Below are 12,832 nucleotides of genomic sequence, written 5' to 3' on the forward strand. Positions count from 1 at the left end.
TAATTAGATGTAAAATGTGAATGATGTTATCTTTAAATTATTTAAAATAAATAGAGACAGAAACATAGTTAGTGCAGAGATATTACAGGAAGGAAGAATATTTCAAGAAGAAACTTGGGTTAGGACTGAGAATGGGGAATAAACAAGCTTTTAAAGGAGATGCAAGAGGGATGGAAAAGGGTATGGTGCTTAAAGGAGAAGAGGCCAGATGAGTAAGGGGAGGTAGTAAAATTTGGTGATAAAGTCCTTACTGCCACCATATTGGTTTGGGCAAGGCAGATGGTGAAAAGAAGAGAAGCTTTTATAAATGGTATAGTGTTGCCATCTGAGAATCAAGGTTTGGCTGATACCATATCAAGATAAAGATTGGATGATGAGGGATTTATTCACCAGAACAAAATCCTTGTTAGATAAGTGGACAGGATGATGACTGATGGTCAGCTGGTATGATTTCTAAGCCAGCATTTATTGCCATTCATAATTGCATGGGAGAAGATAGTAGTGAGCTGCCTTCTTGAATCACTGCAATCTTTGGGACATAGCAACACCCACAATGCTGTTTGGAGGAAGTTCCAGGATTTTGACGCAGCAGCAGAATATCATTTCAAATCAGGATAGTATGTCATTTGGAGGGGTACTTAAAGATAGTGGTGTTCCCATGCATCTGCCGCCCTCACCTTTTGTTAGTACTGGACGTTGCAAAATTGTAAGGTGCTGTCATTGGTGCCTCAATGAGTTACGATCACATATGTTATAGATGGTAAATATGCTGTTACTGAGCATTGGTAGTTGCAGGAGTGAATGGTGAAGATTGTGTGGGGAGTGGGCTGCTTTGGTCCTGGATAGTGTCATTGTCAAATGTTACACTCATCCAGGTAAGTGGATAACTTACCAACACACCCCTGACCTTGCCACAGAATTCCTAGCCTTTGACATGCTTTTCTAGCCACAATATCTAAATAGCTAGGTCAGTTTTTGGTTGGTAACTTCGAGATGTTGATTGTGGGGAATTTAGCATTGGCAATTCCATTGAATGTCAAAGGTTACAATGAGATTCTCTCTCATTGGAGACAGACATTGCCTGACACTTCTATGGTATACATATTGCTTGCAATCTATCAGTCCAGGCCTGATGTTGTTCAAGTTTTAATGTATTTGGCCACTGACTCTTCAAATATTGAAGAAATCTCAGTGCAAAATATTGCAAAACAATCATTAGTGAACATCTTCACTTCTAACCTTATGATAGAGGTAAGGTCATTGATGAAGCGGCTGAAGATAGGTGGGCCTAGGTTACTATTCTGAGGAACTCCTGCAGAGACGTCCAGGTGCAGAAAAGACTGACTTCCAGCCACAACCACATTCTTTTATGCCAGGTATGACAATTTTTCTCCCAATTCCCATTAAATGTAGGTTTGGTAGGGTTCCTCGATGCCAGACTCAGTCATATGTCAAGAGCAGTCATTTCCACCTCAATCTAGAATTCAGCTCTTTTGTCCATGTATGAACCAATGTTGTAATGAGGTCAGGAAATAAGTGACCCTGACGGAACTAGGACCATGATGGAACTAGAGCTGAACATCTGTTACCAGACTATTAATAAGTAAGTGCTGGTTGATAGCACTGTTGATTACTTGTTCCCCATTGTGGAATCATCATTCAAGTGTCATTTCTTAATCTAATAGTCATGATTTGGAGATGTTGGTGTTGGACTGGGGTATACAAAGTTAAAAATCACACAACACGAGGTTGCAGTCCAACAGGTTTATTGGAAGCACTAGCTTTCAGCACCTGATGAAGGAGCGTCACTCCGAAAGCTAGTGCTTCCAAATAAACCTGTTGGACTATAACCTGGTGTTGTGTGATTTTTAATCTAACAGTGTTATACATTTTTCAAGACCAGCAGTGATGCACAGCAGTATGCCTAAATCAAATTTCATACAATTGTTAGTACATCAACTTGTATGCTGCAGTAATAATTTGTTTCTTGTTTACATTTTCTTTCATTGTGTCTTTATAACTGGAAAATATTTTCTTCTCATGTTAACTTTCTTTCTCTGTCACCATGTGCAAACTACTTACCACATCCCCTGTGTGTCCTTGACACTTGCACAGCAGTTTTCCACTTTCTGTTGACCAGATAAGCACTAAGCAATCCCCTCCTCCACTCACCAAATATCGACAGTCAAACTGACAGCAGTTCACCACTGTAAAGAGGAAAATGCAGACAAAACCATAGACAGATAAATTCTCAGTAAAAATAAAATTATACACTACATATCTTTGAATTTTAAAAGATTCAATATGTAGGAGACCATAAGATATGGGAGCAGAGGTAGGACATTTGGCCCATCAAGTCTGCTTGAGATCGTAGCTGATCTGATAATCCTTAACCCCACTTTCCTGCCTTATTCCATAACCCTCCATTGCCTTACTGATTAAAAGTCTATCTCAGCTTTGATATACTTAATAACACAACTTCTAAGGGAAAGAATTCCACAGATTCACTATTCTCTGAAAGAGGAAGAGTTAGAAAGAATTATTCCTCACCTACATCTTAAATGGGCGACCCATTACTCTGAGGTTATATCCTCTGATTCTAGTTCTTTCAGTTCAAAAGAGGAAATAACCTACCTTGTCAGCCCATTAATAATCCTGTATTATTCAATAAGCCCTCTTCTCATTTTTCTAAGCTCCAGTGAATACAAGCCCAACTTACTCACCCTCTCCTGATAAGAAAATCTCTCCATACTTGTACCAACCTGGCTGTCCTTCTATAGATTGTCTTCCAGGCCAGTAAAGCTTTCCTTCGATAAGGAGACCAAAACTATTCACAGCATTCCAGATGTGGTCTGTCTAATGCGTGGCTAGTTTTAGCAAGATCCATTTTTATAATCTGAAATAAAGTCCATGTATCTTTCCCTATTATCTTCTGAAGCTGGAAGCTAACTTTTTGTAATTCATTTGTGATTCAAGCTTCGACTTTGGAACAAAAAACATAAAAAAGATAATCGGTAGACCAAACTATACAAACAATTTGCACTCACAGTACAGAATCTTGTGAAAACAACAGTGTCAACTGCTGAGCCAGCAAGACCCCCTTGGCCGTTTAAACTCCCCCATTGGGAACATGATCTTTGCCAATTGTAAAGAGAAATAGAGAAAAAAAGGAAATCAAATTAAAAATGTAAATACAACCAAAAATCAAGACTGCAAATTAACATCACTGCCCTCAGAGGAGAACTGCCTTCCTGGGAAAGGGCAGCTGAACTAATATGCAGGGGATACACTTTCTATTAGAAAGATAAAGCTGATTATAATCCTCATATCCACAGTTTTTGTTTTGCCACCTGGGTGCACTGTGAGATCCCTCCAGTTGTACAAATAAAAGGTTTATGGCACTATACATGTACCTCTAGCTCAGCCACATCAGTTATCAGCGTTCAAGCTCTAACCCTTGAGTCATGTAAAAATGTTAAGGAAATTATCGGTTTTGACCTTGGCCTCATGGCCAACCCAAAAAAAGAAAGCATAATTCTTCTTTGGGACTTTAATACCAGGATTGGCTGTGACTCCAATGTCTGGTGAGGAATCCTGGACAGGAACAGCATAGGAAAGGTCAATACAAATGGTGCCCTCCTGCTGCCAAAGTGTGCTCAGCCCAACCTCATTACAGCAACATTCACTTTCAAGGGGACCAATACAAATCCACATGGAGACATTACTAGATCAAAACATTGGCACCTAAATAAGTTGACAAGTTAAGTGAGCGAACAGGGGGATCCAAGATGGCTGCGACCTAGCAAGTCTGAGTCCACAGTGCTCCTCCCAAGACTTGGGCAAAGTGGGTCACTCAACACCACCACACTCACCAAATCATTTAAAATAGCTGTTTAATTTAATTAGTTGTTTAGTATTGAATTTAAACAATTTAATCTTCAGTAAAAATGACTAAAGGGAAGGGAGCCCGCAGCTCTCAGCAAGCAGAAACCCCTCCCCCACCCTCTTCAGCTGCAGCAGAGGCGTCCACAGCCACCCCGGGGGACTTACCTACAGTGGCGAGCCTTGTGGTAATCATCTCCAAACTGGATGCGAAGATCGACGCTTTTATTGAAGAATCCCGAAGTTGATGGGACTCATTCTTGGCCGCGCTGCAAAAGCACGACCGAGACATTAAGGAAATCGAGCGCCGAGTCGGAGGGGCAGAGCTAAAGGCCGTGACCTCCGAAACTACAGCGTAATCGGCCGTGGATCGGGTCCAGACTCTCGAACAGCGAGTCCGGTCCTTAGAGAACCACATTGACGACCTCGATTCTCGAGGTCGTCAAAAAAATATTCGTTTGCTGGGCCTTCCCGAACGGGAAGAGGAAGGCCAGCTTACAGCATTCCTTGAGCAGTGGCTTCCACAGCTTTTAAATCTGGAGGCAGGATCAGGCCAGGTAAGGGTGGAATGGGCCTACCGGGTTGCAATATGCGGGCCCAGCTCGAACCAGCGCCCCCGCCCAGTCCTGTTCAGGCTGCAGAGCTATAAGGAGAGGCAGATACTCCCAGAAGCCTCTAGAAATCTTGGAAAAGATCCCCAAGCCATGATCTATAAAGGATCCAAGATCATGTTATTCCAGGACTTTTCCCCAGCTCTGGTCCGAAAGAAGAAGGCATTCGATGAGGCGAAGAAGTGTTTAAGGGATTTAAATATTCAGTACTCCTTGCACTACCCAGCGACACTACGCTTTAACCATGAAGGATCCGTGTATAACTTCGGATTGCCGGAAAAGGCCAAGGAATTTTTGGACTCTCTTAGATAAATTGTAAGAGATAATTGATGTTGGTTTGCCTTCCCCCCATTCCGGTTTATATTTCCCCCTTTTTTTAACCTTACTGTTTAATATTATCTTCGGGGGTGGGGAGAGGGATTTATTTATTTATTCTCTACTTAACGATTTTCTTCCCCCCTTGGTTTTTTTTAAATTAGTCTATATGTATATAGGCCGGGGGGTCTAGTTAATGTTGGTTGGGGGAGGTGATTACCTTATTCTATTTTACCTCTGTCTCTAGGAGTGGGGTTGTTTCCCCTTGTTATTTTGTATTATTATATTTAATCATTACTTGTTGAGGTTGTAATTTTATAGTTATATATGTTTATACATGGTATTAACATCATCAAATATATCCAGGTGTTGGTGTGTGAGTGGAGGGGCGGGGCGGGGGTAGGGTGCTCACTGTTAACTCTAGCTCTGTAGTATATTTGAATTTTCCTCATCCTATTGACGAGCGCCTGGGTCAAGGGTGGGGTACTGGTTGGGAGAGGATACGATGGACCTTTGGAAAGGAAGTGATATCCCCTGGGAACAAGGGGGAAAACTTCCATTTAAATACGTTTTATAGTTTTTTTATTTAGAAATAGTTTTTTATTATACTGTTGTGAGTGTATTAGAGAGCCTTTATTTTTGTGAATTTTATATGCTCTATGCTCGGGATGTTCTGGATAGGGTTTCCCCTCCCGAGGGGTCTCGGATTTGCCCGGTCGATTATGGTTGATCAGTTGGTTAAATGGTGCACCTGGAATGTCAAGGGGAGTAATTCGCCAGTCAAAAGTAAGAAAATATTATCAACTCTCAAGAAAGAAAGGGTTGATATAGCTCTCCTACAGGAGACACACTTGTTGGATAAAGAACACTTGAAATTACGACAGGGTGGATTTGATCAGGCCTTTTTTTCTTCTTTTAGCTCAAAAAGCAGGGGAGTTGTTATTCTTATTCGGAAGAATTTCCCTTTCAAAATCCTAAATCAGATAAAAGACGAATCTGGACGATATATTATGATTAAAGCCCATATAAATGGAGACGAATATGGGATTTTAAATTTGTATTGCCCCCCGGCACATCCTTTTAAATTTATAACGGAAGCCTTCTCAAAACTGATGGCTCTTGGTGCCCGTCATACAATTATAGGGGGAGACTTTAATTGTATTATGGATCAGGAAATAGATAGGATTCCCAAGAGTACTGCAGGAGTGTCTCCCAGATCTAGACAATTGGTGGATTTGAACAAAGAATTAGGATTAGTAGATGTATGAAGATGTCGTCATCCACAAGGCAGAGATTTTACTTTTTACTCCAATCCACATAAATGTCATACCAGAATTGACATGTTTTTTGCCCCCTCGATTTTTTAAAATTCCATATCATCCTGTAAAATAGGTAGTACAGCAATTTCCGATCACGCTGCTGTATATATGGAAATCAAGGCAAGGAAAAATGGGACATCCCCTCGGTATTGGCGTATGGACCCCTTCCTGATGAAAGATAGTAAATTTGTAAAGTACTTCTCTCAAGAATTTAAAACTTTTTTAGAAATTAATTTAGGTACTGCTAGCAACCCATCAATGATGTGGGAGACCATCAAAGCTTACACGCGAGGTTTGATCATCTCATACTCAGCGACCCAGAAAAAATTAAAGGGAGAACAACAGCATCTGCTCGAAGCTTGCTTAAAAGCAGCTGAAATAGCATACACTGATAGACCTTCTATTATCAAATTGCAAAGGATTATGGCCCTTAAGACAGCTCTAAACACCACGCTTACCCAAACGGCTGAGAGGGAAATATTATTTGCAATACAAAGGTTATATGAATTTGGCGACAAACCGGGTAGATACTTAGCATTTCTTGCAAAGACTACGTTATTAGATAGTCTTTATAAATCAGATAGAGAATGTAGAGTGCTACGACCAATGGGGGTATCTTCCGTCAGTACTATTTATCATTTACTACATGATGAAATATCGGGAGATATCGACAATCTGCTTAAAACATGGGATCAGGATTTGGGACTAGAAATCTCTATAGAAACATGGAATGACATTTGGGAAAATGCCAGAAGAATCACCATCTGCAACAGAACTCAGGCTACCCAGCTGAAGATACTTCATAGGGCCCATATAGCACCGGATCGATTGGCAAAATTTAAGGCAGGAGCATCTCCAATGTGTCCCAAATGTAAAATAGAGGTGGACACTCTTGTACATTGCCTATGGATCATAAGATCCGTAGATAATGGACTAAAGTAGCAAGTACCCTGACAGAAATTTTAGGAACGGAAATTAAAGTGGACCCTATATCTCTCCTTTTGGGCTTTTCGAACTTACCCTCCCTGGATATGCACGGGAAAAGATTATTTTCTATTCTCTCTTTCCGTGCAAGGAAAAATATTTTGGTAAACTGGGTGGCTGAGGGCCCCCCTGGACTTTCAAATTGGCACAGATTAATTTTGGAATGTATTCCCCTTGACTTCCTTACAAATATGGTGCACCAAAAGACCGAATTATTTTTAAAATATGGCAGCCCTTCTTGAATTATATAAATACAGATATTTCGGCTATCCTAACAAGGGCTTTTATTTAATTGAGATTGCGAACCTGGCTGGTCCGGGGCCACTTGGGAGAGGAATCCCGCACGAATATGGGTTTTGTTACATTTGATGTTAACACATTCCAAGCATGTATCTCACTATCTAATTTCTGTGTTATCTGTTGTTTTTTTTTTCTTTCTCTTATTTGAATAATGTAAGAGACTTAATTATACACTCTGGTTAGTTGTAGGTTAGATTAGTAGTTAGCTGAGTTTTGTTTTTTTTTCCTCGGTATTTTTCTTTCGATAAATTTTGGTTATTATTTATTTAAGATTTAATTGTATTTCAATGTTTGTACTTGAGAGTTTTGTTTATTTTTGTAAACTTGTAAAAATGTTACATTTCCAATAAAAATATCTATTAAAAAAAGTGAGCAAACAAATACATGACAGGTGAAGGATAAATGTCAGATTATCCACTTCAGCAGCAAAAACAGGAAGGCAGTTTGTTACCAAGATGCAACAAGACCTGAGTGACCTTGTACACTAGTTGCTGCAAGTAAGCATGCAGGTGCAGAAAGTGACGAAGAAGGCAAATGGTATGCTGACCTTCATAGCAAGGGACTTTGAATACTGGAGCAGGGATGTTTTGCTGCAGTCGTACAGGATGCTGGTGAGACCACACCTGGAGCACTATGTGTAATTTTTGTCCCCTTGAGTAAGTATGTTCTGGCTATAGAGGGAGTGCAACAAAGGTTTACCAGACTTTTTCCTCGGATGGCAGGATTGACATTGAAGCCAGACTGGTTCAGTTATGGATGAATGGCCTATTCCTACTCCCATTTTCTATGTTTCTATGTTCCTGGATTATATCATTGTTTGAATTAAAGATCTAAGTGATATCTGTATCACTTGATCCATGCATGTGGACTGATACCTGCCAGACAGATGATTGACTTGTTCAATTGTGGTAAATATCCACCTTGCACAAATCATTGTCAGAACCAGAAGTCCAAAACAGAGATTAATGTTCATCAGCAGCGTTCATCAACAAGTCAAAAATCAAGTAAGCAGCATTCCAACAGTTCAAGGCTGACACTAAAGACAAACTTGAACATAAAAGATGAGTAATGGCACGAGAAACCCAAGAAAGTCAACAGTCTTGCCATGTGAACCTTTTTGGAAGCCACCAGGGCCATCTATACACCAGGTCAAATGGATAAAATTTCCTTGACTCATAAGACAGTAACTCTCTTCTTAAGGATGACAATGCAATTTGTTGAACACTGAAAAGAACATTTCCCATAACAATGTCAACCTTTAATTCACTGTGGCAACTGAAATGTCTCCAGCTTACCCCATCGACATGTGTGGAATCCATGCATACATTGCCAGCAATGAGAGAGCTGTAACTGTAACTGTAACTGGAAGGATAAGAAACAACAAAGACCAATTTCAGCTGAAACTTACAAATTTGGTTTTGTTGACATCAAGACTCAATGCACTCATCCTCCAGATTTGGGATGAAAAAGCACTTCGCACTCCCACAAGTACTTCAGGAATGTGACAATTGTAACCATCTCAAGAAGGGAGATGTCATGCTACAGAAACTACTGAAGTATTCTCTGTTATCTATAGCAAGTTCAGACACATTCTCCTGAATCAGCTACTCCCTAGCTGAAGGAATCCTTCCTGAAACATTCCTTTTGACGTTACAGAACAGCCTCTAATATGGATTTTGTCATGCAAGTCTAAGAAAATATTGAGGACAATAAAACAAACTCTTCACTGTATCCATTAACATAACCAAATTATTTGATACTGTAAATTACAGGCTTTGTAGGTTGTTCTCCAGAGATTTGGATGTTCAAGAAATTTCATCACAATCTTGCAACTGAAGATGGATGCAACTATCTTGAATGGGAGATCTGAAAGGGGCACTTTTTAAAGATAGACCAGTGTCAGGAAAGACTTTATGACAATCTCAAACGATTTACAGTCTACCTCCTGTAGTTATTCACCTCAAAAATCAACTGCTCTTTGCTGTATGCACTAAATATTGCCTGGATGGAAATCTCTCTAACTTCAGTTGCCTTTGTGCCAAGATTAGACTGACCACCACTGTAATACATGACCTAGAATATTCACTATCTTGCCAAAATGAAGACATCCTGTATATGTTACAGGAAGTCTCTGAAGTATGTTAAGCACTTCCAAAGCTTGACAGTTTCTTCTTTCAAAGGGTCGCAATTGATGAGTCCAACACTGGATCAGCTGTACTAGCTCAATCTTCTACAAACTGTAACAGCCTGTGTTTGATGAAAACCCCTGCCAGTCAACAGTATGCTGACAACTAGTGTGCAAAGCAATTGTCATCACACATTCCCGTACTGCAATATGATTTGGACTATGTATCAGTGACACATAATAGCACTAGTGCTACCCCACTACCAATGCTGCTGCAGCATTCCACAGAATCAATAGGAAGACAAGGAGGAAAACTATCACTCGTATCCTTCTTGAGGACCACTCTAAAAACATTCAAGTAAAATTTCTGCAAAAGCAACTCCTCCCGAACAAGTTCTGTTTTCTCAGCTCTCAAATGGTACTGTTGCGATGATGACAAAGAAACTGCTACAAAGATACTCTGGAACTCTCCTTGAACCACAGCAACATTGACATTAATGACTAGAAGGAGATTTCTACCAATTATTCAAAGTAGTGACAAATGACCTATCAAGCTGCATCATGCTTTGAGTCTGAAGGAGTTGGATCAATTTCAGTTAGTAAAGGGTTAAATTTTCAATCACGTTATGAAGCAAGTGGAAATGACAGATGTGCAAAGGCTAGAAGTGTAGGAGCTGCACCATCGGCAAGATAGCACTGGCCTTGGGTGAAAAGCAGACAATGCATGCATAAATTATGGGAAAACAGTAGAAACATGGGAAGTGCAATACATTGAAATATGGGCTTGCAATATTTTTAATATAGGTAGGAGGTATCTGTAATCCATCAGAGCCAGTGATAAGACAGGTTCTCCTCATTTTTGCATGAAAATAAATGATTGCAGATGTAATTCTTAACTCTTCTTATCATTTTGTCGAGTTGCTTGATGTTTCAATGAGGCAATGTGCTGGCAGAGAAGGAAAGAAAAGGAAGCAAGTACTGCTTTCTGGATGCCCCTGCCTCCTGGGACATTCCTCCCCATGTGACGAAGGACCTGCAGTTCAAATATCTGCCTGTTCAGTCACATGAAGACCCATGATATAAACTTGCAACCGAGTCATCATCACCACCAAATCAAGGGACAGCAGATGACAACAAAGGAATCTCCAGAATAAAGACATAAATAGATTAAACTGATCTTGATGCATTTTTTTTTGGGGGGGGGGCCTTCTAGCTAAATATACAACAGGAGATCAGTGATAATGAAAAAATTCCCACAAGGCTAACTAGCGCTTGCTTCTAAAACATGTACAAATAATAAATCATTCTTTTTTTTGAGTTTCGGCATTTCAGAAGCCATTAGTTAACATGCCTAGATTGGCTCAGATTACAGGATTTGAGAGATCAGGCAGGAGCTGGAAGGTACAGAAAGGTAAACAACCCATTTTTTTGTTTTCAAAGAACAATAAAGAGTTGTCAAGATTGAAGCCTTTGGGGAGCAGTCGGAAGACCTTGCAGCCAATGATATTACTGCTGATGCACAACTCTGTCCTAGGCAGGAATTGTATTTTCTCATTTTCAGATACACGTACTTGCCAAAGGGTAGGTTTGCATCATGTAAGTGTGGGCTCAAACTAGACCACTGAAGGTTTGGCACTTTGGGTTGAAAGGAACAGTAACAGGCCTCAGATGTATGATTCAAAGATAACCTTGAAAAAGAACATAGCAGTCTTTTACAAACATTTTCTTCTTGCATTTATTTCAGGGTAATCACCTTCTGTATGGCCTTTTAGAACAGCTATGCATTCTCCAGTTTGTACATTCCACATTCTTATTGTGTGGTCCCAGGATGTGCTAGCAACAAGATCCTTTTTCATTGTCAAATACTGTTTAGTAAGCAGATGGTTAATACAGTATATATAAACTATTTTATGTGCCATTTAACCAAATTTTAACATTTACAATCATTTCAAAGCATTACAAACATTGCACTGAGTGTTTGATTTTAAATACAGGTACATAGATCATTTAAAATAAACCTAATTGATGTGACTAATCATCATTTAGATTGCCACACAAGTAAATAATACATGTTTTGAAATATTTTCCTATTACAAACATTTAACTCACTCAACTGATTGCCAGAATCAATTATAAATCTCTGGTCTATCCTATTTCAGCACTTTTTGGCTTGTAAACTTGAAAAAAGCGGTAGTATTCAGTCATTCTTATTTAAGTTGGGATGACTAAAATGGAGACACGTGCATTGTATAAAAGAGCAGAATGTCATGCTTATTAAAGAAGTCAAATGGATTATTGGTGAGCAACAACTGTTATTGTACTTCACTGATGGCTGAACTGCTAAGTGTAGCTTTGCCTTACAGCTAGAATGTTCATAATTTTGAGATACATGAGGGAGGTTATAGTACTATGATGATGACACTTGACTAATAATGCTCTGGGGCCATTAGTTCAAATTCCATTGTTACTGGTGGAATTGGGGTGCTGGCAGGCAGGACTAGATTGGTTTGGGATATCGGTTGGCATGGACGAGTTGCACCGAAGGGTCTGTTTCCGTGCTGTACATCTCTATGTCTTTATGACTCTATTAAAACTAAACCTTATTCACAATATTTTAAAACTTAAAGGTAACAAAAATGATTATTATCTTTAATGCATTTTTACTTATTTAGTGAGTGATATTGTTCAAATAATAAATGCTGAAGACAACTATAAGAATTTCTTATTGAATCAAACCTTGCAAATATTCATTAAGGAACATTTAAAGAGTGTTCAATTGCATCTAATTTATACAGGATGAACTTTGGGAAAATAAGGTTTTTTAAAACATTGAGATTGTGAGTGTCACTACATACATAGTTTAACAGTGACTCTTTTTACACTGATTAATGATTGCAATTTTAGTATGTATAGTGTTTCCATACTAAAATGTAATTTGTTCAATCTTTCAGCATTGCTCATTTGACTGAAATAAACATTGCTCAAATTTCCTACTCTGGTTTTTCAAAATTTGACCATTCAAACAGACATCATTGAGGAGAGCAGCTCTGCACACATGGGTGCAGTTAAACCACCACTGATGTTTAAATGTCACAAGATTCTTTGTCCTCTTTAGTTCATTTCACTCATTGCCCTCATAGATGCAGTTCACAGAAGATTTGCTAGGTTGATCCTGGGAAAAGAGGGATTTTCTTACGAGGAGAGGTTGAGTAACTCAGGCTACTCAACCTATACATTGGAGTATAGAAGTATAGAGTATAGAAGAGATGGCCTATTGAAACACGTAAAATTCTTAG

General features: G+C 39.3%; 1 protein-coding gene across 1 annotated transcript in view; it reads right to left on the minus strand.

Annotated features, from left to right (window-relative positions):
* LOC122553932 (F-box/WD repeat-containing protein 7-like) overlaps window positions 1–12,832 on the minus strand; it is a 49,988-nt gene that overhangs the window by 6,600 nt on the left and 30,556 nt on the right. The window contains exons 8-9 of the mRNA XM_043698438.1: window positions 11,290–11,401; window positions 2,083–2,207 (exon numbers count right to left, since the gene is read on the minus strand). Of these exons, the coding sequence (XP_043554373.1) occupies window positions 2,083–2,207; window positions 11,290–11,401 (237 nt within the window). The remainder of the gene's footprint in view (window positions 1–2,082; window positions 2,208–11,289; window positions 11,402–12,832) is intronic.

The sequence above is a fragment of the Chiloscyllium plagiosum genome, chromosome 10, assembly GCF_004010195.1.
Source record: "Chiloscyllium plagiosum isolate BGI_BamShark_2017 chromosome 10, ASM401019v2, whole genome shotgun sequence".
NCBI classification, from domain to species: Eukaryota; Metazoa; Chordata; class Chondrichthyes; order Orectolobiformes; family Hemiscylliidae; genus Chiloscyllium; species Chiloscyllium plagiosum.